This window comes from Molothrus aeneus, unplaced genomic scaffold (assembly GCF_037042795.1).
Source record: "Molothrus aeneus isolate 106 unplaced genomic scaffold, BPBGC_Maene_1.0 scaffold_30, whole genome shotgun sequence".
Classification (NCBI taxonomy): Eukaryota; Metazoa; Chordata; class Aves; order Passeriformes; family Icteridae; genus Molothrus; species Molothrus aeneus.
The window spans coordinates 574,761-599,520 of record NW_027098964.1 but is presented as its reverse complement, the minus strand read 5'-3'; the positions used below and the strand labels follow the sequence as shown (position 1 = coordinate 599,520).

Genomic DNA, 24,760 nt, shown 5'->3' with positions numbered 1-24,760 from the left:
TTTTCAGCCCTGTCCTGACGTGTTCCAGTTCCCGCTGTTCTCGGCGCAGTTTGGGCGGGAGCTGCGGGAGGAGGCGGAGCTTCGAGGGGGGTGGGCGGAGCATCACGAGGTAGGCGGGGCTTCGAGGGGGTGGGCGGGACATCGGGAGGCGGGCGGGGCTTCGAGGGGATGGGCGGAGCATCACGGGGTGGGCGGGGCTTCGAGGTGATGGGCGGAGCATCGGGAGGTGGGTGGGGCTTCCAAAAGGGGGGCGGGGCCCTAAAAATGGGGGCGGGGCCTCAAAAATTGGGCGGGGTTTCAAAAATAGGGTGGGGCCCCAAATGGGGTGGGGCCTAAAAATTGAAGGGTGGGGTCCTGGAAATTGGGGGGTGGGGTCTTCAAAAAGGGGGTGGGGCCTCAAAAATGGGAGATGGGGATTTAAAATGGGGGGCGGGGCTTAGAAATGGGGGCGGGGCCTAAAAATTGAAGGGCAGGAGCTCAAAAATGGGAGGTGGGGCCTCAAAATCGGGGGGTGGGAAATAAAAGATGGGGGCGGGGCCTAAAAATGGGGGTGGAGCCATTAAAATGGGGCAGGGCCTAAAAATTGGGTGGGGCCAATAAAATGGGGGTGGGGCTATTAAAATGGGGCGGGGCTGCAAAATGGGGGTGGGGCCATTAAAATGGGGGTGGGGCCTCAAAAATGGAGGTCTCAGTTGTCCTGGTGGGCGGGGCCAGTCTCAGGTGTATCTCAGGTGTATCCCAGGTGTAACCCAGGTGTATCTGAGGTGTAACCCAGGTGTATCCCAGGTGTATCCCAGTGTATCAGGGTCACTCTCAGGTGTAACCCAGGTGTAACCCCAGTGTAACCCAGGTGTATCTCACCTGTCCAGGTGCTCTCGTGGGCGGTGCCGCTCTCCTCCCTGCACCTGGGTCTGCTCCCAGGTGTATCCCAGGTGTATCAGGGTCACTCTCAGGTGTATCCCAGGTGTATCCCAGGTGTATCAGGGTCACTCTCAGGTGTATCCCAGGTGTATCCCAGGTGTAACCCAGGTGTATCTAACCTGTCTCACCTGTCCAGGTGCTCTCGTGGGCGGTGCCGCTCTCCTCCCTGCACCTGGATCTGCTCCTGCAGGGGGCGCTGCGGGAGCTCCTCCCCCCCATCGCCCGAAGGCTCTTCCCGGGATACGCCCCCAAGGTGGGCGGGGCCTGCGCCAAGGGGCGGGGGCTGCGGAAATGGGCGGGGCTTGGAGAATGGGAGGGGCTTGGGAGAGAGGGCGGGGCTTGTAGGGAAAGGGTGGGGCTAAGGGCAATGGGCGTGGCCTTACATGGGTGGGGCTGGAATAGGAGAAAGGGGTGGGGACTCAGAAAGGGGAGGGGCTTGAGGAATGGGAGGGGCTTGGAGGAAAGGGGTGGAGTCTGGGGAAAGGGTTGGGGCTGGGAGATGGGAGGAGCTCTAAAAGGGGTGGGGTCTGAAAAGGGGCGGGGCTTCGGGGTCTAGGAAATGGGAGGGGCTTGGGGAAAATGGGAGGGGCTTGGGGAAATGGGGTTTCAGAAAGGGGCGTGGCCTTGGGAGGGGTGGGGTTTGGTGATAAGGGCGTGGTTGAAAGGGTGTGGTTTTAGTGGGCGTGGTTTGGGGAGAAGATGTAAAATCGGGCGGGACCTTAAGGTAGAGCTGAAGTGGGCGTGGCCTAAGTGGGTGTGGTCACGTGAACAGAATGGGGGCGTGGTTAATTTGGGCGTGGCTCTCCCGATGGCCCCGCCCATTTGCCCCTCCCCCCCAGGGCCGCACCGTGCTGAGCTCTGTGGTTCGTTATGACCCCGCCCCTTCCGGCCACGCCCCATCAGGCCCCGCCCCCTCGGCCCCGGCCCGGCCCTCGGCCACGATCAGCCTGAGCGTCAGCCTGAGCCCCGCCCACGTACGGACTGGGACAAACTGGGACAAACTGGGAGGGACTGGGACCAACTGGGAGGGGACTGGTTTATACTGGGAGGGACTGGGATGGGTTACTGGTTTATACCGGTTTATACCAGGTTATACTGGTTTATACTGGTTTATGCTGGTTTAAACTGGTTTATGCTGGTTTAAACTGGTCCATACTGGTTCCAGGGCGGCGGTTGGCTGTTCCCCCGTTACGGCTGCACTGGGATGGGTCAATGGGCTGTGTTACTGGTTTTTACTGGTTTATACTGGTCCATACTGGTCCATACTGGTCCATACTGGTTCCAGGGCGGCGGTTGGCTGTTCCCCCGTTACGGCTGCACTGGGATGGGTCAGTGGGCTGTGTTACCGGTCCATACTGGTCCATACTGGTCCATACTGGTTCCAGGGCAGCGGTTGGCTCTTTCCCCATTACGGCTGCACTGGGATGGGTCAGTGGGCTGTGTTACCGGTCCATACTGGTCCATACTGGTCCATACTGGTTCCAGGGCGGCGGTTGGCTGTTCCCCCGTTACGGCTGCACTGGGATGGGTCAGTGGGCTGTGTTACCGGTCCATACTGGTCCATACTGGTCCATACTGGTTCCAGGGCGGCGGTTGGCTGTTCCCCCGTTACGGCTGCACTGGGCTGGGTCAGTGGGCTGTGTTACCGGTCCATACTGGTCCATACCGGTCCATACTGGTTCCAGGGCGGCGGTTGGCTCTTTCCCCATTACGGCTGCACTGGGATGGGTCAGTGGGCTGTGTTACCGGTCCATACTGGTCCATACTGGTCCATACTGGTTTATACTGGTTCCAGGGCGGCGGTTGGCTGTTCCCCCGTTACGGCTGCGTGGCCCCCGCGCCCCCCCCGGGCTGGGCCCTGCTGCACCCCGGGCGCCTGACGCACCTGGGCCAAGGTGTGCCCCCGACGGGGACAGCCAGGTACGGGGACAGCCTGGGGACACTGGGGGGGACTGGGGACATTGGGAGGGGCTGGGGACATTGGGGACACTGGGAGGAATGGGGACATGGGGACATCCAGGGGACACTGGGGACATAGGGAGGGGTTGGGGACATTGGGGACAGCTGGGGGGCACTGGGGGGAATGGGGACAATGGGGGGATTTGGGACATGGGGACATTCCAGGGGACATTGGGGACACTGGGGAGGGGTTTGGGGACATTGGGGACATCCAGGGGACACTGGGGACATTGAGAGGGGTTGGGGACATTGGGGGGATTGGGGACATTGGGAGGGTTGGGGACATTGGGGACAGCCAGGGGACATTGGGGACACTGGGAGGGGTTGGGGACAATGGGGGGACTGGGGACATTGGGGGGATTTTGGGTCATTGGGGACTTGGAGTGGATTGGGGGACATTGAGGAGGTTTGGGGACATTGGGGACATTGGGAGGGGTTGGGGACATTGGGGACATCCGGGGAACATTGGGGGGATTGAGGGGACATTGGAGACGTTGGGGAGAAAATTGGGAGGAAATAGAGAAAAATGAGATTTAGGGACATTGGGGGGGATCTGGGGAAATTTGGGGGGGAAAATGAGATTTGGGGACACTTGGGGACATTTGGGGACATCGTTGGGCGCCGTCAGGTACGGGCTGGCGCTGCTGATGGACCCCTGAGTGTCCCAAACTGGGGACATCGCTGGGGACATCGCTGGGGACACCAGGACCGACCCCGCTGTGGCCTCGCGCTCCTCGTGGGGACCCCGGGAGTGTCCCCAGACGGTGACACGGGGACAGCAGGGACACCCTTGGGGACACCCTTGGGGACACCCTTGGGGACAGCATCGGCGGCACAGCCCTGGCACGGCCTGGCCCTGCTGATGGACCCCCGAGTGTCCCCAGGATGGGACATTTGGGGACATTTTGGGGACATTTGGATCTCAGCGCCGCTACGGCCTCGTGCTCCTCATGGACCCCGACTGGGGACATTGGGGACATTTGGGGACATTGGGGTCCCGTTCCCTCTGTGGCCTTGTGATGTTCATGGACCCCGACTGGGGACATTTGGGGACATTTGGGGACATTGAGGTCCCACCCCCACCATGGCCTCGCGCCCTTCATGGACCCCGACTGGGGACATTTGGGGACATTTGGGGACATTTGGGGACATTGGGGTGCCACCCCCGGACCCCGCTATGGCCTGGCCTTGGTCATGGACCCCAACTGGGGACATCTGGGGACAATCGAGGTCCCGTCCCCGCTATGGCCTCGTGATCACCATGGGCCCCATTTGGGGACATTTGGGGACATCGGGGTCCCGTCCATGCTATGGCCTCGTGCTCCTCATGGGCCCCATTTGGGGACATTTGGGGACATTTGGGGACAATCGAGGTCCCAGCCCCGCCTCAGCCTGGCCCTGCCCATGGAGCTCTTGAGGGTCCCCAAAATTTGGGGTCCCCAGAACCGGGACCTTGGGGACCCCAAAATGGGACCTGGGGACACCTCGGGGACATTGGGGACCCCAAATTGGGCGATTTTGGGCCCCCCTGGACTTTGGGGACCCCAAAATGGGACCTTGGGGACCCCGATGACGTCACAGGGGTGGGGGGGGGGTGTCCCTGGGGTGGGGGAGGGGCGGTTGGGGACCCCCTCCCCCCCCCCCCCCCAATTTTGGCAATAAAACCCGGGGGTTTCCCCCGCCCCCCCTCCCCCGGCCCCGTGTGATGACGTCATTGGCTCGGCTCTGGGTGTGACGTCATTCCGGCAGTGTGAAGCCACGCCCCTTCATCGATGAAGGTGGGGGGAGAGGATGGCGCATTCTGATTGGTGGAGACTGCTTGTGCCCCGCCCTTTAATTCCTTGACCCCTCCCCCACTCCCAGAGCCCCTCCCCCAATTCCAGAGCCCCTCCCCCAATTCCTTGACCCCTCCCTCAAATCTTTGGCCCCTCCCCCAACTCCATGGCCCCGCCCCCATTCCAATTTCCCCAAACCCCCTCCCTCAATTCCTTGGCCCCTCCCCCAATTCCTTGGCCCCTCCCCCTCTCCCATCCCCCTCCCCCCATTCCAGAGCCCCTCCCCCAATTCCTTGGCCCCTCCCCCACTCCCCTCCCCCCATTCCAGAGCCCCTCCCCCAATTCCTCGACCCCTCCCCCACTCCCAGTGCCCCTCCCCCAGCTCAGGCCCCTCCCCCAATCAGGCCCCGCCCCCTGTGACGTAGGCGGGTTTTTATTGGTGACGTTTCACACCGGGGGGGGTCAGGGACACGCCCCCACCCCCACCCCGCCCCTCCCCCCCCTCCCGACCCCTCCGGGGGGCGCTGAGAGAGGGGGAGGGGGGGTGGGGGGAGGGGCCATGGGGTGGGGGAGGGGCCATGGGGTGGGGGAGGGGCCCCCGAAGAAAACCCCCCCAAAAACCCAGAGTGGGGGGGAGGGGCGGCAGTGACACCCGCCCCTCCCCCACCCCCCTCCCCCCACCCCCGCCCCTCCCCCACCCCCTCAGGGTGGGTGGGGGGAGGGGAAATTTGGGGGGGGGGAGGGGGGGGAGGGGATTTTTTTTTATTTTTGGGGACCCCCCCGGGGTCGCTCCATGCAGGGGGGGGAGGGGCGGGGATGGGGGGGGGGGAGGGGCAGCGCCCCAAAAATTGGCGGGAAAAATTTGGGGGGGGGGGGGGAAGGGGGGCCCCAAAATTCGGGGCGATTCCTCCTCAATGTGGGGGGGGGGAGGGGGAGGGGCGGTTTTGGGGACCCCTCCCCAGTTTTGGGGACCCCCCCTGGTTCCCTCCTCCCAGGGGTGGCCCCGCCCCCCACCGCCATTTTTGGGGGGTTCCCTCCCATTTTGGGGTCCCCCCCTTGTCCGCCCATCCCCCCCCCCCTCACCCAAATTTTGGGGTTCACCCCCCGAATTTTGGGGTCCCCTCCCCACCCCAATTTTTTGGCATCTCCCCCCAAATTTTGGGGTTCTCCCATTTTTGGGGTTCCCCCCCCCCAATTTTTGGGATCCCCCCCCAAAATTTCTCGCTCCCCCCAAAATCCCAATTTTTTGGGGTCCTCCCATCATTTTTGGGGTCTCCCCAAATTCTGGAACCCTACCCCAAATTTTGGGGTCCCCCCCAATTTCGGGCTCTCTCCCATTTTTGGGGCTCCTCCCCCCCAAAAAAATTTTGGCATCTCCCCCAAATTTTGGGGCTTTCCCATTTTTTGGGGTCCTCCCCCAAATTTCAGGCTCCCCCCAAGTTTTGGGTTCCCCTCAACTTTGAGAACCCCCCAAAATTTTGGGCTCTTCCTCCTTTTGGGGTTCTCCAATTTTTGGGGTCCCTCCAATTTTGGGGTTCCCCAAAATTTTAGGACCCCCCCCCCATTTTTGGGGTTCACCCCAATTTCAGCCTCCCCCATTTTTTGGGGGTCCCCAAATTTTGGAACCCCCCCCCCCCAAAAATTTTGGGGTCTTCCTCCTTTTAGGGTCCCCCCAATTTTGGAGGTCTCCCCAAATTTTGGGCCTCCCCCAAATTTTGGGGACCCCCCCTAATTTCAGCGTCTCCCCATTTTTTGGGGTCTCCCCAAATTTTGGAAACCCCCCCCCCCCATATTTTTAGGCTCTCCCTAAATTTCGGGGTCCCCCCAATTTTTGGAGCTCTCCCGTTTTGGGGACTCCCCAAATTTCGGGACCCCTCCAAATTTTTGGGGGTGTCCCCCCCCTCTATTTTTTAGGGTGTCCCCCCCATTTTTTGGGGTCTCCTTTAAATTTTGAGACCTCCCAAATTTCGGGGACCCCCACCCCACACCCCAAATCTTTGGGGTCCCCTCCCCCGATTTTTGGGCTCCCCCAAATTTTGGGTTCCCCCCCTCCTCCATTTTTGGGGTCCCCAAATTTTGGGGTCCCCCCCCCCCCGGGCTCGGCAGTGAAGGGGTTGGGGGGGGGTGGGGGAGGGGAGAATTTTGGGGGGGGTTCCCTCCCCTCCCCCACCCCCCAATTTTGGGGTGCATGGGGTGGGGGAGGGGAGGGGGGGGAGGGGCTGGAATGTTTATGGGGGGGGGGAGGGGGCGCCCCCAAAATCGCCCCAAAAATTTTGGGGGGGGGTGGGGGAGGGGCCCCTTGTGCTCAACTGAGGGGGGGGAGGGGAGGGGGGAGGGGACCCCAAAATCGCCCTGGGGTGGGGGAGGGGCCTGGGGGGGGTCCCTGAGGAGGGGGGGGGGGGTTAAAGAGGGTGGGGGAGGGGCCTGGGCGTGGCCACGCCTCCCCCCGGCAGCGTTGGGGGCGGGGGTTGGGGGTTTGGGGGCGGGGCTTGGCAGGGCGGGGCCGGCGGCGTTAGGTGCTGAAATAGACTGCGGAGGGAAATTTGCATATCATTAGCATATGGAAATCTCATTTGCACGTCACACCCCCCTCATCTGCATGCATGGTCACTCTCATTTGCATCCCCCCTAATTTGCATACCCGCCCCCTAATTTGCATACCCAGGGCTCCGCCCCCTCCAGCCTGCATTAGTATGCGTCAGAAATTTGCATCTAGTTTGCATATAGTTTACACTGGATCTCCCCACCTTGTTGGTTAATTTGCATAACCCCTCCCACTATGTTCCGGCCCTTCATTTGCATAACACACCCTCATTTGCATACATCATGCTAATTTGCATACAGCATTTTCCACATTAGCGTGCAGTGTTAATTTGCATAATCCCCTAAGCCCCGCCCTCATTTGGATCCCTCACCCCTATTTGCATACCCAGGCCTCATTTGCATATCCCAACTCATTAATCTGCATTCAACGCCCCTCATCATTTGCATACCCAGCACCCTCATTTGCATAACTCAAAAACTTAATTTGCCTAACCCCCCTTCAATTTGCATAACCCAACCCTCATCTGCATAACCCAACCCTCATTTGCATATTCCCCACCAAACCATTGCCTGTGGCCCCTCATTTGCATGCCCCTCCCCTCATTTGCATGCCCCTCCCTGCTTCCCCTGCCCCATTCCGTCTCCTGATTTGCATCCAGCCTCCCTCATTTGCATGCCCCGCGCTCATTTGCATACGGAGCCGCTCACCGATGATGATGATGAGGACGATGGCGCAGATCACGCCCAGGATGATCATCATCTGCAAAACCGGACGCGTTTGGGGCGCTTTGGGGCAAATTTGGGCGTTTTGGGGCAAATTTGGGGTTTCTGGGGTTTTTGGGGGAATTTCTGGGGTTTTATTTGGGATTTTTTGGGGGAATTTCGGGGTTTTTTGGGTTTTTTTGGGTTTTTTTTTTGGTTTTTCTTGGGGGTCTTTGGGAACTTTTTTGGGGATTTTTGGGGAATTTGTGGGGACTTTGGGGTCTTTTGGGGGAGATTTTTAGGGTTTTTTTGGGGGGATTTTGGGGGAATTTCGGGGTTTTTTGGGGTCTTTTTTGAGGGTTTTTTTTGGTTTTTCTTGGGGGTCTTTGGGAACTTTTCTGGGGATTTTTGGGGTTTTTGGGGTCTTTTGGGGGAGATTTTTGGGGTTTTGGGGGAGATTTTTGGGGGTTTTTGGGGGTTTTTTTGTGTCTTTTTTGGAGGTTTTTTTGGGGGGTCTTTTGGGGCATTTTTGGGGAGATTTTTTGGTGGTGTTTTGGGGTCTTTTTTGAGTCTTTTTTGTGGGGCTTTTTTGGGTCTTTTGGGGATTTTTTGGGTTTTTTCGGGAGTTTTTGGTGTCTTTTGGGGGGGGTTGGGGGATTTTGGGGGTTTTTGGATATTTGGGGCCATTTTGGAGCTATTTTGGGGTGATTTCAGGGCCATTTCAGCCCATTTTGGGGCAATTTCAGGATATTTTGGGAAATTTCCCACCTTGAGGTTCTTCCACCAGTCCTTGTGCTTGAGCTTGGGGCATTTGGGGCCATTTTGGGGCTTTTTGGGGCCATTTTGAGGTAATTTCAGTCCATTTTGGGGGCCACTTTGGGACTATTTTGGGGCTATTTCAGACACTTTTAGGGCTACTTTGGGGCAATTTCAGCCCATTTTGGGACATTTCCCACCTTGAGGTTCTTCCACCGGTCCTTGCCCTTGAGCTTGGGGCATTTGGGGCCATTTTGGGGCAATTTCAGGGTATTTTGGGGTGATTTCAGGGTATTTGGGTACCTTGAGGTTCTTCCACCAGTACTTGCGCTTGAGCTTGGGGTTATCTGGGGCCATTTTGGGGTAACTTTGGGCTATTCTGGGGGTTTTAGGGCCATTTTGAGGCTATTTTGGGTTGATTTTTGGGTATTTTGTGTTGATTTTTGGGTATTTTGGGTTGATTTCGGGGTATTTTGGGTACCTTGAGGTTCTTCCACCAGTACTTGCGCTTGAGCTTGGCCGCGCTGGTCTCGAACTGGGAGGCCCCGGCCTGGAGCGCGTCCGCCCGATCGTCGAGCTCCGAGAGCTTCTGGTCCCGCTCCAGCACCTTGTCCACGTTCACCCGCATGATGTCCACCACCTGCGGCCACAGCGGGGCGGGCAGTGGTCAGCGGGGGCTCGGAGTGACCACAGGGGGGATGGACAGCGGGCTCAGAGTGACCACAGGGACGGACAGTGGGCTCAGAGTGACCACAGCGATGGGCAGTGGGCAGTGGTCAGCAGGGGCTCGGAGTGACCACAGTGGGGATGGACAGTGGGCTCAGAGTGACCACAGGGACGGACAGTGGACAGTGGTCAGCACGGCCCCTGGAGTGACCACAGGGATGGGCAATGGGCTCAGAGTGACCACAGGGATGGGCTCAGAGTGACCACAGGGATGGGCAGTGGTCAGCAGGGGCTCAGAGTGACCACAGGGATGGACAGTGGGCTCAGGGTGACCACAGGGATGGGCAGTGGTCAGCAGGGGCCTGGAGTGACCACTGTGCTCGGACATGGCCACAGTCACAGCCAGGGGCAGCGGTCAGTGGTCAGCGGGCTCAGAGTGACCACTGTGACCAGGGGTCAGTAATGGCCCCACTGAGCCACTTTGGCCATGGCCACAAAGTGACCACAGCCATGAAGTGACCACAGCCACGAAGTGACCACGGCCATGAAGTGACCACAGCCAAGGGGGGCCACATCCAGGCCTGGTCATCCCCAGGGGTCAAAGGTCATTAATTACCCCACCCCCCCCCCTTGGCAACACCCACACAGTGACCACGCCCCTTTGGACTCACCCTCATTGACCACACCCCCACTGACCAGTGCCCATATTGGCCACACCCACTGACCACACCCAACTGACCACACCCACTGACCCCTCCCCCATTTTAATGACCACACCCTCCTGACCCCTCCTCCAGTCCCTCCCCCATTGCCCCACTGACCCCTCCCCATTTCACTGACCACACCCACTGACCACACCCACTGACCCCTCCCTATTTTGCTGACCACACCCACTGACCCCCTCCCCTTGGCCCCTCCCCCATTTCACTGACCCCTCCCCCACTGACCCCTCCCCATTTCCCTGACCACACCCCCTGACCACACCCCCACCCCAATGACCACTGACCACTCCCCCTCCCTCCTGATTGCACCCCATTGACCCCTCCCCCATTGACCCCTCCCTCACTGACCCCTCCCCTTGGCCCCTCCCCATTTCAATGACCCCTCCCCCCCTTGGCCCCTCCCCCACCTCATCCACTTGGGCCTGCGTTTGCTGCAGCCGCCGGTTGCTGGTCAGGTTGGGGGGAGGGGCCGGGGGTCCCCCCCCTTCGCCCGCGGCGGGGGGAGGGGCGGCGGGGGCCGAGGGCGCCGACCTGGCAAAGGGCAAAGGGCAAAGGGCAAAGGGCAAAGGTCAGCACGGCCGTGAGTGACCACAGAGTGACCACACTGGGGTGACACCGGAGTGACCACAGAGTGACCACAGAGTGACCACTGGGGTGTCACCAGAGTGACCACAGAGTGACCACAGGGGTGACACCAGAGTGACCACAGAGTGACCCCCAAGGGTGACACCGGAGTGACCACAGAGTGACCACAGGGGTGACACCAAAGTGACCACAGAGTGACCACAGGGGTGACACCGGAGTGACCACAGAGTGACCACTGGAGTGGCCACAGAGTGACCACAGAGTGACCACAGGGGTGACACCAGAGTGACCACAGAGTGACCACAGGGGTGACACCAGAGTGACCACAGAGTGACCCCCAAGGGTGACACCGGAGTGACCACAGTGACCACAGGGGTGACACCAAAGTGACCACAGAGTGACCACAGGGGTGACACCAGAGTGACCATGGGGGTGTCCCCAGTGTCCGAGGCACCCCCAGATGTCCCCAGAGTGACCACTGGGGTGACCCTGGAGTGACCATGGGGGTGACACCAAAGTGACCACAGAGTGACCATGGGGGTGTCCCCAGTGTCCCCAGGGGTGTCCCCAGTGTCCCCAGTGTCCCCCCAAATGTCCCCAGAGTGACCCAAGGGGGGGACCCTGAGATCCGAGTGACCACAGGGGGGTCCCCAATGCCCGAGTGACCCCCAGACCATCCAGGTGACCCCTCCAGGGTGTCCCCAATGTCCCCTCAGCCACCCAAAGTGTCCCCAATGTCCCCCCAAATGTCCCCAGTGTCCCCAGAGTGACCCAAGGGGGGACCCCGAGATTCGAGTGACCACGGGGGTGTCCCCAATGTCCCCAGACCACCCAAAGTGTCCCCAGTATCCCCCCAAAGTGTCCCCAATGTCTGAGTGACCCCCCCCAATGTCCCTCCAGTGACCCCCAGGGTGTCCCCAACATCCCCAGAGTGACCCAAGGGGGGGACCCCGAGATTCAAGTGACCACAGGGGGATCCCCAATGTCCCCTCAGCCACTCCAAGTGTCCCCAGTGTCCAAATAACCCCCCCAAGGTGTCCCCAATGTCCCCAGAGTGACCACAGGGTGTCCCCAGTGTGTCCCCAGTGTCTCCAGTGTCCCCCCAGAGTCTCCCCAGTGTCCCCAAAGTGACCCCCAGGGTGTCCCCAACATCCCCAGAGTGACCACAGGGGGGACCCCGAGATCTGAGTGACCACAGGGGGGTCCCCAATGTCCCCTCAGCCACCCTAAGTGTCCCCAGTGTCCAAATAACCCCCCCAAGGTGTCCCCAATGTCCCCAGAGTGACCACAGGGTGTCCCCAGTGTCTCCTCAGTGACCCCCAAGGTGTCCCCAGTGTCTCCAGGGTCCCCCCAGAGTCTCCCCAGTGTCCCCCAGGGTGTCCCCAACGTCCCCAGAGTGACCACAGGGGGGACCCCGAGATCTGAGTGACCACTGGAGGGTCCCCCAATGTCCCCAGAGTGACCACAGGGGTGTCACCAGAGTGACCACGGGGGTGTCCCCAATGTCCCCAGAGCACCCAAAGTGTCCCCAATGTCCCCCCAGGGTGTCCCCAACGCCCCCAGAGTGACCCAAGGGGGGGACCCCGAGATTCGAGTGACCACAGGGGGGTCCCCAATGTCCCCCCAGGGTGTCCCCAATGCCTGAGTGACCCCCCCAAATGTCCCCAATGTCCCCCCAGGGCGACCCTTGGGGTGTCCCCAATGTCCCCAAAGTGACCCCCAGGGGTTCCCCCCCCCTGCCCCATCCAGGCCCCGCCCCCCTCATCCAGGCCCCTCCCCCTCCCCCCCCGGGGGGTCCCCACTCTCCGGGCCCCTCCCCTCCCCCATCCCCATCCCCCCCCCCCGCGCGGTGGGGGAGGGGCGGTGCCTCCGCAGCGGGGGGAGGGGCCCGGGTCAGGATTTTCCCACCCCTCCCCCCCCCCCTCATTTCTGCGTCTGTTGCTAAAAATAGCCCGGAGGGGTGGGGGAGGGGCGGGGTGGGGGTGGGGGGCGAGCCCTCCCAGGGCTCCCAGTGCGCCCCTCCCCCACCCCCCGCTCTGCGGGGGGGATGGGCAGGCCCGGGGGGGGGAGGGGATGGAGGATGCGGAGGGGGTGGGGGAGGGGCAGGGCAGGATCAGGGGGGGATGGGGGGGTCCCGAGGTGGGGGGGGGGGAATGAGGGGGGGATGGGGGGGGGGGGTCCCCAAAATTTTCATCCCCGGGGGGGAGGGGAAGGGGCGGGGGATGGGAGGGTGGGGGAGGGGCAGGGGGGGGTTTGGGGATGGGGGGGGTCCCGGAGGGGTGGGGGGGGGTCCCGGGGGGGGTCGCGCCCCCCACTCACATCGCGGAGCGGAGCGCGGTCGGTGCGGCCGAAAATGGCGGCGGGGGCGGCGCGAAACATCCGGGAACCGACGGGGGGGGGAGGGGGGGGCGCGGGGGGGGGGAGGGGAGGGGAGGGGAAGGGAGAGGGGGAGGGGAGGGAGGGGAGAAATGGGGGGGGTGGGGAAAGGGGGAGCTGGGGGGTGAGGGGGGAGCCGTGGGGATCCTATGGGGTCTGTGGGGGTCTATGGGGTCTATGGGGTCTGTGGGCATCCTATGGGGTCTATGGGGTGTCCTATGGGGCATTCTGTGGGGCTCCTATGGGGTCTATGGGGAATCCTATGGGGTCTGTGGGGAATCCTATGGGGTCTGTGGGCATCCTATGGGGCATCCTATGGGGTCTGTGGGGGATCCTATGGGGGATCCTATGGGGAATCCTATGGGGTCTATGGGCATCCTATGGGGTCTGTGGGGCGTCCTATGGGGTCTATGAGAGATCCTACGGGCATCCTATGGGGAATCCTATGGGGTCTATGGGGGATCCTATGGGCATCCTATGGGGTCTATGGGGCGTCCTATGGGGAATCCTATGGGGGATCCTATGGGCATCCTATGGGGTCTGTGGGCATCCTATGGGGTCTGTGGGGAATCCTATGGGTCCTATGGGGCTCCTATGGGTCTGTGGGGGTCTATGGGGTCTGTGGGGATCCTATGGGGAATCCTGTGGGGTGTCCTATGGGCATCCTATGGGGCATCCTATGGGGTCTATGGGCATCCTATGGGGTCTGTGGGGCATCCTATGGGGCATCCTATGGGGATCTATGGGGTCTGTGGGGATCCTATGGGGTCTATGGGGGATCCTATGGGCATCCTATGGGGTCTGTGGGGTCTATGGTGTCTATGGGGTGTCCTATGGGGTCTATGCGGATCCTATGGGGTCTGTGGGGGTCTATGGGGCGTCCTATGGGGTCTATGGGCATCCTATGGGCATCCATTGGGTCTGTGGGGGATCCTATGGGATCTATGGGGGTCCTTTGGGGTCTATGGGGAATCCTGTGGGGCCTGTGGGGGTCTGTGGGGCGTCCTATGGGGTCTGTGGGGGATCCTATGGGAATCCTATGGGGTCTATGGGCATCCTATGGGGCATCCTATGGGGTCTGTGGGGCATCCTCTGGGGTCTATGGGGCGTCCTATGGGGTCTATGAGGTCTATGGGGAACGGGGGGGTTTATGGGGTGAGGGGTCTATGGGGGATCTATGGGGTGAGGGGGTTTATAGGGTGGAGTCTCTATGGGGCACAAGGGATCTATGGGATCAGTGGGGGTTTTCTATGGGGCTGGGAGGTCTCTGTGGGGTCTGAGTGGTCTCTATGGGGCTGGGGGGTCTCTATGGGGCTGGGGGTCTCTATGGGGTTTCTATGGGGCTGGGGGGTTCTATGGGGTCTCTATGGGGCAGGGGGGATCTGAGGGGTTTCTATGGGTCTGGGGGGGTTCTGTGGGGTCTCTATGGGGCAGGGGGTTCTGGGGGTCTCTATAGGGATGGGGGGGTCTCTATGGGGTTTTTATGGGGCAGGGGGTTCTGGGGGGCTTTTATGGGGCTGGGGGGTCTCTATGGGGTCTCTATGGGTCTGGGGGATTCTGGGGGATTCTATGGGTCTGGGGTCTCGGGGGGGTCTCTATGGGTCTGTGGGGTCTCTGTGGGGTTTCTATGGGTCCCTGGGGGTCTCTATGGAGTCTCCATGGGGTCTCTATGGGTCAGTGGGGTTTCTATGGGGTTTTTTATGGGTCTGGGGTCCCTGGGGGTCTCCATGGGGTCTCCATGGGATTTTTATGGGTCTGGGGTCTCAGTGAGGTCTCTATGGGGTTTTTATGGGTCTGGGGGGTTTCTAAGGGGTTTTTATGGGGTTTTTCTGGGTCTGGGGTCCCTGGGGGTCTCCATGGGGTCTCTGTGGGGTTTTTATGGGTCTGGGGTCCCTGGGGGTCCCCATGGGGCCCGGCCCCTCCCCCCACACGGACCCGGCTCAGTCTCGGGTAAAACCAGAACAGCTTTATTGGGGGGGGAGGGGCGGGAGACCCCTCCCCAAAAAACGGGGGGGGGGAGGGGCGGGAGACCCCTCCCCAAATAACGGGGAGGGGACCCCAAACAATGGGGGGGGATTGGCAGGAGACCCCTCCCCAAATAACGGGGGGGGGGACCCCAAATGGCAGCGGGGGGAGGGGGAGACCCCTCCCCAAATAATGGGGGGGGACCCCAAACAATGGGGGGGGAGGGGCAGGGAGACCCCTCCCCAAATAAATGGGGGAGGGGATCCCAAATGGCAGCAGGGGGGGGGAGGGGAGGGCGAGACCCCCCCCAAAATGGGGGAGGGGCACCCCCAGCCCCTCCCCCCATCTCCAGGGGGGTTTGGGGGTCCCGGGGTGGGGGAGGGGCTGTGCCCATCCCCCCCAAATTTGGGTTGGGGGCGGGGTTAAAGGTCAGGGGTCAGTGTCCAAATGTCCTGGGGGGTCAAAGGTCAGGGAGGGTCAGGGATGGTCAGTGAGGGTCAGGGAGGGTCAGGGATGGTCAGGGAGGGTCAGGGATGGTCAGGGAGGGTCAGGGATGGTCAGGGAGGGTCAGGGATGGTCAGGGATGGTCAGTGATGGTCAGGGATGGTCAGGGAGGGTCAGGGATGGTCAGGGAGGGTCAGGGATGGTCAGGGAGGGTCAGGGAGGGTCAGGGATGGTCAGTGATGGTCAGTGAGGGTCAGGGATGGTCAGGGATGGTCACTGTGGGACAGGGGTCACTCAGGGATGGTCAGGGATGGTCACTGTGGGTCAGGGATGGTCAGGGATGGTCAGTGGTCACTCAGGGATGGTCAGTGATGGTCAGTGATGGTAAGTGATGGTCAGGGATGGTCAGGGATGGTCAGGGATGGTCACTGTGGGTCAGTGGTCACTCAGGGGTCACTCAGGGGTCAGGACGGGCAGTACCCCGGTGGGAGCACCCTCCGTGAGTGCCCCCGTACCCAGGCGTGCGCCAGGACCCCCCTGAGGCTCAGGCACTGCCCCGGCTCTGGGATGGTCACTGTGGGTCAGGGATGGTCAGGGATGGTCACTGTGGGTCAGGGGTCACTCAGGGATGGTCAGTGAGGATCAGGGGTCACTCAGGGGTCACTCAGGGGTCAGGACGGGCAGTACCCCGGTGGGAGCACCCTCCGTGAGTGCCCCCGTACCCAGGCGTGCGCCAGGACCCCCCTGAGGCTCAGGCGCTGGCCCGGCTCCCGCCGCAGCAGCCGCTGGATCAGATCCCGAGCGCCCTCTGGGATGTGCGGGGGGAAGTGCAGATCGACCTGCATGGGGGGAGGGGACACCTGAGACACACCTGGGGACACCTGGGGAGACACACCTGGGGACACCTGAGACACACCTGGGGACACACCTGGGGACACCGGGGAGACACACCCGGGGACACCTGGGGACACCTGGGACACACCTGGGGACAGCTGGGGACACCTGAGACACACCTGGGGACACCTGAGACACACCTGGGGACACCTGGGGAGACACACCTGGGGACAGGGGAGACACACCTGGGGATACCTGGGGACACACCTGGGGGACACCTGGGGACACACCCAGGGACACACCCAGGGACACACCCGGGGACACCTGGGGACAGGTGAGACACACCTGGGGGCACACCTGGGGACACACCTGGGGGATAGGTGAGACACACCTGGGGACACCTGGGGACAGGTGACACACAGGGGAGGGGACACCTGGGGACAGGTGGGGTCAGGGGAGCCCAGGTGGGCTCAGGGATGGGGTTTGGAAGTGCAGATCAACCTTCGAGGGGGGAGGGGACAGGTGAGACACAGGTGGGGACAGAGAAGGGTCAGGTGGCACCAGGTGAGCTCAGGTGACACCAGGTGAGCTCAGGTGGCACCAGGTGGGGTCAGGGATGTGCAGGACCACGGGGGGAAGGGGACAGGTGTGCCCAGGTGTGCCCCAGGTGTACCCAGTTGTGTCCCAGGTGTGTCCCAGGTGTGCCCCAGGTGTGCCCCAGGTGTACCCAGGTCTGTCCCAGCTCTCACCTGAGGGAGGGGGTGTGCACAGACCACCCAAAATCCCCAATCTTGAGCCATTTCCCAGCCCCAGAACCCCGCCCAGGTGTGCCCAGGTGTGCCCAGGTGTGTTACCTGTGTGATCCCCCTGTAGGTATCAGCTCTCACAGGAAGGGTTGGGTTGGTTTGGCTCAGTTTTGGCCCGGTTTGGCTCAGTTTTGGCCCAGTTTGGGCTCATTTTGGTGGGGATTTTTCCCTGTTTTCAGGGGTTTCCAGTGCCCAGGTGTGCCCAGGTGTGTTACCTGCGTGATCCTCCTGTAGGTATCCATGGCTGAGGGGCTCTCACAGGGGAATTTGGGGCAGTTTGGGCTCATTTTGATGGGGTTTTGGCCCAGTTTGGGCTCATTTTGAGGGGGATTTTTCCCTGTTTTCAGTGCCCAGGTGTGCCCAGGTGTGTTACCTGGGTGATCCTCCTGTAGGTATCAGCTCTGGGTTGGGCTGGTTTGGGTCAGTTTTGGCCCAGTTGGGCTCATTTTGATGGGGTTTTTTCCCATTTTCCAGTGCCCAGATGTGCCCAGGTGTGCCCAGGTGTGTTACCTGTGTGATCCCCCTGTAGGTATCAGCTCTCACAGGAAGGGTTGGGTTGGTTTGGGTCAGTTTTGGCCCAGTTTGGGCTCATTTTGATGGGGATTTTTCCCTGTTTTCAGGGGTTTCCAGTGCCCAGGTGTGCCCAGGTGTGCCCAGGTGCATTACCTGCGTGATCGTCCTGTAGGTATCAGCTCTGGGCTGGGTTGGTTTGGCTCAATTTTGGCCCAGTTTGGGCTCATTTTGACAGGGATTTTTCCCTGTTTTCAGGGGTTTCCAGTGCCCAGGTGTGCCCAGGTGTGCCCAGGTGTGCCCAGGTGCATTACCTGGGTGATCCTCCTGTAGGTATCAGCTCTGGGTTGGGCTGGTTTGGGTCAGTTTTGGCCCAGTTGGGCTCATTTTGACGGGGTTTTTTCCCTGTTTTCAGTGCCCAGGTGTGCCCAGGTGTGCCCAGGTGTGCCCAGGTGCGTTACCTGCGTGATCCTCCTGTAGGTATCGGCGGCCGAGGGGCTCTCGAAGGGGGGGTGCCCGGCCAGCAGCTCGTAGCACAGCACCCCCAGGCACCACAGGTCCACCTTCTCATCATGGCCGCCGCCCTCCACCATCTCGGGGGGCAGGTAATCCAGGGTGCCACAGAGCGTGCGGCGCCTGAGGGGTTAAACACACACCTGAGCGGGTGGGGCACACCTGGGTGGGTTAAACACACCTGAGCAGGTGTAACACACACCTGGGTGGGTTAAACACACACCTGGGCGGATGTAACACACCTGGGTAGGTGTAACACACACCTGGGTGGGTTTAACACACACCTGGGGAGGTGTAACACACACCTGAGCAGGTGTAACACACAGCTGGGTAGGTGTAACCCACACCTGAGCAGGTGTAACACACACCTGGGTGGGTGTAGCACACACCTGAGCAGGTGTAACACACACCTGGGTGGGTGTAGCACACACCTGAGCAGGTGTAACACACACCTGGGTGGGTGTAGCACACACCTGAGCAGGTGTAACACACACCTGGGTGGGTGTAGCACACACCTGGGGAGGTGTAACACACACCTGGGGAGGTGTAACACACACCTGGGTGGGTTAAACACACACCTGAGCGGGTGTAACACACACCTGGGGAGGTGTAACACACACCTGGGGAGGTGTAACACACACCTGGGTGGGTGTAACACACACCTGGGGAGGTGTAACACACACCTGAGCAGGTGTAACACACACCTGGGTGGGTCTAGCACACACCTGAGCACACCAGGTGTGTCCCAGTTGTGCCCCAGGTATACCCAGATGTGCCCAGGTGTGTCCAGGTGTGCCCCAGCTCTCACCTGAGGGAGGGGGCGTGCACGGACCACCCAAAATCGGCCTTCATGAGCCCTCCCACCCCCCTTTTACCCCCACAACCCCTCCCAGGTGTGCCCCAGGTGTGCCCAGATGTGCCCCAGGTGTGCCCAGGTGTGCCCCAGCTCTCACCTGAGGGAGGGGGCGTGCACGGACCACCCGAAATCGGCGATCTTGAGCTCCCCCTTGAGGCCGAGCAGGAGATTCTCGGGTTTGATGTCGCGGTGAATCACCTTGCGCCCGTGGCAGTACAGGAGGGCGTCGGCCAATTCCTCCATCAGCTGCCAAAATTTGGGGGTTTAGGGAACCCCAAAATGGTCCTGGGGACCCCAAAAATGGACTCGGGGCACCCCAAAACCCCCAGAGCCCCCCCAGGTACCCCCAAATCCTCCCCAGGTGCTCTGGGGGGAAGCGGCTCCTCCATGGGGACCAGAGGATAAAAACTGACTCAGGGCACCCCAAAATCCTCAAAAATTACCCCAAAAAATCACTCAGGGCACCCCAAAATGGTCCTGGGGACCCCAAAAATGGACTCGGGGCACCCCAAAACCCCCAGAGCCCCCCCAGGTACCCCCAAATCCTCCCCAGGTGCTCTGGGGGGAAGCGGCTCCTCCATGGTGGGGGAGAGGATAAAAACTGGGTTGGGGGACCCCAAAATCCTCAAAAATTACCCCAAAAATGGACGCAGGGCACTCCAAAATCGTCCTGAGCACCCCAAAAATGGACTTGGGGCACCCCAAAACCCCCAGAGCACCCCCAGGTACCCCCAAATCCTCCCCAGGTGCCCCCAGAACCCCTCAGCTGTGGGGGACGTTTGGGGCAGGATTTGGGGTTTTTGGGGTCCCTGATGGGATTTTTTGGGGTGATTTTGGGCTTTTTAGGGTCCCTGAGTCGGTGTTTGGGGTGATTTTGGGGTTTTTGTGGGTCCCTGATGTGATTTTTGCAGGGGATTTGGGGGTCTCTGAGTTGCTTTTTTGGGGTTTTTGGGGTGGTTTTGGGAGTTTTTGGGGTCCCTGGGTTGGTTTTTGGGGTGGTTTGGGGAGTTTTTGGGGTCCCTGGGCCCGTTTTTGGGGTGGTTTTGGGGTTTTTGGAGTCCTTGAGTTGGTTTTGGGGTCCCTGATGTGAATTTTGGAGGGGTTTTGGGGTCCTCAAGTGGTTTTTTGGGGTGGTTTTGGGGCTTTTGGGGTCCCTGGATCAGTTTTTGGGGTGGTTTTTGGGGGGTTTTGGGGGGTTTTGGGGTGGTTTTTGGGGTGATCGTGGGGTTTTTGGGGTGATCTCGGGGTTTTTGGGTTCCCTGAGTCCATTTTTGGGGTGGTTTTTGGGATTTTTTGGGGTCTTTGGGGTGGTTTTATGGGGTCTTTGGGGTGGTTTTTGAGGTCTGTTTTTGGGATGGAATTCTGGGTCCCTCAGTTGCTTTTTGGGGTGGTTTTGGGGGTTTTTGGGGTGGTTTTGGAGGTTTTTGGGGGTCCCTGGATCAGATTTTGGGGGTTTTGGGGTCCCTGGATCAGTTTTTGGGGTGAGTTTTGGGGTGGTTGGGGTGGTTTTGGGGATTTTTTGGTGGTTTTTTGGGGTCCCCGAGTCCATTTCTGGGGTGGTTTTTGGGGTGGTTTTCTGGGTCCCTGGGTTGGTTTTTGGGGTGGCTTTGGGGGTTTTTGGGGTGGTTTTGGGGGGTTTTTGGGGTGGTTTTGGGGTTTTTGGGGTCCCTGAGTCCATTTTTGGGGTTATTTTTGGTGGTTTAGGGTCTCACCGTGGCCGTCCTGGTGGCGTCCAGGCGCTGGCAGCGCTGCAGCTCCTTGGGGAGCTCCCCTGGGCTTTTGGGGGTTTTTGGGGTGGTTTTGGGGGTTTTTGGGTTCCCTGGATGGGTTTTTGGGGTGGTTTTTGGGATTCTTTGGGGTCTTTGGGGTGGTTTTGGGGTGGTTTTTGAGGTCCATTTTTGGGGTGGTTTTCTGGGTCGCTCAGTTGCGTTTTGGGGTTGTTTGGGGGGGTTTTTGGGGTGGTTTTTGGGGTTTTTGGGGTCCCTGAGTCCATTTTTGGGGTGTTTTTTTGCCGTTTTTGGTGGTTTAGGGTCTCACCGTGGCCGTCCTGGTGGCGTCCAGGCGCCGGCAGCGCTGCAGCTCCTTGTAGAGCTCCCCTCTGGGCGCGAACTCGAGGATGAGGAAGACGCGGCGCCGGTCGTGGAAATAATTGTAGAGCCTGAGCACATTGGGGTGCCTGGGGCAGGGGGGAGAGACACCCCGAAAGTGAGACCCCCACCCCAAAATTGGGACCCCAACCCAAAATTGGGACCCCAACCCCAAACCCCAAATCCAGGCTCACCCCAGACCCCAAAATTCCCCCCTGGGATTTGAGGTTGGAGGGTCCCAAAGGAGCCGCACTCAAAATGCTCCCCCCGGGCTGGGGCACAATGGTACGGTCCGAGACCCCAAAATTGGGATCCTCAACCCAAAATTGGGACCCCTGAACCCCAAATTGGAATCCCTCAACCCCAAAATTGGGATCCTCAACCCCAAAATTGAGACCCCAACCCCAAAATTGGGACCCAAACCCCAAATCCGGGCTCACCCCCAGACCCGAAAATTGGGATCTCTCCCACCCAAATTGGGACCCAAACCCAAAATTGGGATCCTCCAACCCCAAAATTGGGATCCTTGAACCCCAAAATTGGGACCCCCCCCCGAGAACCTGGGACACCCCAGGTGTATCCCAGGTGTATCCCAGGTGTATCCCCCCATCCCCAGGTGTACCCCAGGTGTATTTCCCTCCCCCAGGTGTATCCCAGGTGTATCCCAGGTGTATCCCCCCATCCCCAGGTGTACCCCAGGTGTATTTCCCTCCCCCAGGTGTATCCCAGGTGTATCCCAGGTGTATTCCCCCATCCCCAGGTGTATTTCCCCCCCCAGGTGTATCCCAGGAGTATTTCCCCCACCCCCAGGTGTATCCCAGGTGTATTCCCCCATCCCCAGGTGTATCCTAGGTGTACCTGAGGTGTGCCTGGATCTCAATCTGCCCCCAGGTGTATCCCAGGTGTATCCCAGGTGTATTTCCCCCACCCCCAGGTGTATCCCAGGTGTATTTCCCCTACCCCCAGGTGTATCCCAGGTGTATCCCAGGAGTATTTCCCCCCCCAGGTGTATCCCAGGTGTATTCCCCCCCCAGGAGTACCTGAGGTGTGCCTGGATCTCGATCTCCCTCCTCAGCTGGTGCTCCACGCCCTCCTGCTCCACCTGGCTCTTGAAGAGCACCTTGAGGGCCACCAGGAACCCCGAGCGCCGCTCCCGGGCCAGGTACACGTTGCCGAACTTGCCCTTGCCCAGGGGCCGCCCCACCTCGAAATCGTCCAATGAGAACGAGCGGCTGCGACGGGGACACCTGGGTCACCTGGGGAACAGCTGGGGACACACCTGAGAGTACCTAGGGACACCTGGGGACACACCTGAGAACACCTGGGTCACCTGGGGACACCTGGGACAGCTGGGGATAACACCTGGGGACAGCTGGGGACACTTGGGGACACACATAAGAACACCTGGGGACACCTGGGGACACACCTGGGGACGCACCTGAGAGTACATGGGGACAGCTGGGGACAGCTGGGGACACTTGGGGACACACCTGAGAGCATCTAGGGACACCTGGGGACACACCTGAGAGCACTTGGGGACAGCTGGGGACACACCTGAGAGCATCTGGGGACACCTGGGCGCAGCTTAGGACACCTGGGGACACCTGGGGACACACCTGGGGACACCTGGGCATGGGGAGGGCACCTGAGCTGACAACTGCAGGACATGGGGACACCTGGGGGACACCTGGGGGACACCTGGGGGACACCTGGTCAGGGAGCACCTGGGCACAGCTCTCCCCTCCCATCATTCCCAGGGGCTTTTGGACCCCCTTGACCCCTCCCCCATGGTTGTGGCCCCGCCCCCATCGTTGTGGCCCCTCCCCCCCTCCATTGTGGCACTCACACGGGTGGGGGAGGGGCTGGCACCGCGCTGGGCTCCAGGGGCACCCGCCCGGCTCCTGGGGGGCACAGGGGTCAGCACCCCAAAACCACCCCAAAATACCCCAAAAACACCCTAAAAACTGACCAAAACTGCCCAAAATACCCCAAAAACACCACAAAACACCCCCAAAACACCCCAAAAACTGACCAAAATACCTCCAAACCAGCCAAAACTGACCAAAACCACCCCAAAATCTGACCAAAATACCCCAAAAACACCTCAAAAACTGCCCAAAACACCCCAAAACTGCACCCAAATCCTTCCCAGGACCCCCCCAAACCCCCCCAATTTCCACCCAAATCCCCCCCCAGCACCCCCAAATTCCACCTAAATCTCCCAAACTCCCCCCAGATGCCCCCCAGGACCCCCCCAGATTCTCCCCAGGAGTCCCCAAATTTCCACCCAAATCCCCCCCAGGACCCCCCAAATCCACCAGGACCCACCCCAAACTCCACCCAAATCCTGTCCAGGACCCCCCAAATCCCCCCAGGACCCCCAATTTCCAGCCAGCCCCCCCCAGTCCCCTCCCCCCGTACCTGGCAGAGCCTTCCCGGGGGGCTCCGAGCCCGGGGGGTCCTTGCAGGGCACCCGCAGGGGGGGAGGGACCAAACTCTGGGGAGGGGGACACGGGCAGGGGTCACCCCAAAAACCCCAAATTGGGGAGGGGGAAACCCCAAAAATCCCCCCCAAACTGGGGAGGGGGACACGGGCAGGGGTCACCCCAAAAACCCCAAACTGGGGAGGGGGAAACCCCAAAAATCCCCCCCAAATTGGGGAGGGGGACACGGGCAGGGGTCACCCCAAAAAACCCCAAATTGGGGAGGGGGACCCCCAAATTGGGGAGGGGTCGTCACCTTGGTCAGGCTGGGGGCCACGTTCTCCTTCTGTGCCATCCTGGGGAGGCATAAAGGGTCAGGGACTCCCCCAAAATCCACCCAGGGACCCCCTCAAGACCCCCCAATTCCCTCAATATCCCCTCAGAACCCCCAAATCCCCTCAAAAACCCCCTCAGGACTCCTCAATACGTCCTCAGAACCCCCTAATTTCCCTCAGAAATCCCTTCAGGACCCCCCAAATCCCCTCCGAACCCCCAAAACTCCCTCAGAAATCCCCACAGGACCCCCCAGCTCCCTCAGAACACCCCAAATCCTCTAAGAACCTCCGAATTCCCCTCGGAATTCCCCTTCAGGACCCCCTAAGTTCCCTCAGAAACCCCTTCAGGACCTCCCAGATCCCCTCAAAAACCACCAGTCCCATTCAGGACCCCCCCCGATTCCCTCAGAAATCCCCTCCGAACCCCCCAGTTCCCCTCGGGACCCCCAAAAATCCCCCCTAAAACGCCCCAAGTTTCCACCCCTCACCCGCCGCCCTTCGCTGTCGCCACCACCGCTTCAAATTTCCCCCGCGCGCTCCCATTGGCCGCCGCCCGCGAGCGCCGCGCTCCCATTGGCCGGAGCCTGCGGAGTCCCCGCCTCCGACGACGCGCGCCGCGCTCCCATTGGTGATCGCCTCACGAAGCCTCGCCTTCCCAGCGCGCCCTGCTCTCCCATTGGTCGGTACCTCACGAAGCCCCGCCCCCTTTGCGCGCTCCTTCACCCCCCCCCCCAGCCGTTCCGCCCACCGCGCGCGTGTCTCGGCGCTGATTGGTCGCTGAGAGCGAGAGGGAGGAGGGGGAGCGGTGAAGGACCAACCAGCGCGGGGAACGCGCGGTCACGTGGGGAGGCGGCGGCCATTTTGTGCACGGCCGTTCCGCCCGGCAACAGGGGCGGGGCCGAGAGGCGGTGGCAGCCAAACAGAGAGCGGGAGGGGTGCGGGGGCCAATATGGACCAGTACAGCCCAGTATAGACCAGTAT

General features: G+C 60.9%; 3 protein-coding genes across 3 annotated transcripts in view; 1 reads left to right on the top strand and 2 right to left on the bottom strand.

Moving 5' to 3' along the window:
- Nucleotides 1-4,461, top strand: part of LOC136570316 (multifunctional procollagen lysine hydroxylase and glycosyltransferase LH3-like) — a 28,302-nt gene extending 23,841 nt beyond the window's left edge. The window contains exons 11-15 of the mRNA XM_066570819.1: nt 8-109; nt 1,058-1,174; nt 1,761-1,895; nt 2,717-2,841; nt 3,509-4,461. Coding sequence (XP_066426916.1) covers nt 8-109; nt 1,058-1,174; nt 1,761-1,895; nt 2,717-2,841; nt 3,509-3,539 — 510 coding nt within the window. The 3' untranslated portion in view covers nt 3,540-4,461. The remainder of the gene's footprint in view (nt 1-7; nt 110-1,057; nt 1,175-1,760; nt 1,896-2,716; nt 2,842-3,508) is intronic.
- A 2,573-nt stretch (nt 4,462-7,034) lies between these two features.
- On the bottom strand, nt 7,035-13,028 carry VAMP2 (vesicle associated membrane protein 2). Its single transcript, XM_066570767.1, has 5 exons — nt 12,950-13,028; nt 10,453-10,576; nt 9,139-9,297; nt 7,908-7,959; nt 7,035-7,184 (listed from the first exon to the last, which is right to left on the bottom strand). Coding segments are annotated over exons 1-5 (354 nt in total). The 5' UTR covers nt 12,952-13,028; the 3' UTR covers nt 7,035-7,167.
- A 2,321-nt stretch (nt 13,029-15,349) lies between these two features.
- Nucleotides 15,350-24,353, bottom strand: LOC136570315 (aurora kinase C-like). The gene is made up of 9 exons (XM_066570818.1): nt 24,268-24,353; nt 23,761-23,800; nt 23,443-23,518; nt 22,868-22,922; nt 22,062-22,253; nt 20,972-21,110; nt 19,032-19,180; nt 18,027-18,201; nt 15,350-16,254 (listed from the first exon to the last, which is right to left on the bottom strand). The coding sequence occupies exons 1-9, from the start codon at nt 24,351-24,353 to the stop codon at nt 16,087-16,089; spliced, it is 1,080 nt and encodes a 359-aa protein (XP_066426915.1). The 3' UTR covers nt 15,350-16,086.
- Between the last annotated feature and the right edge of the window lie 407 nt (nt 24,354-24,760).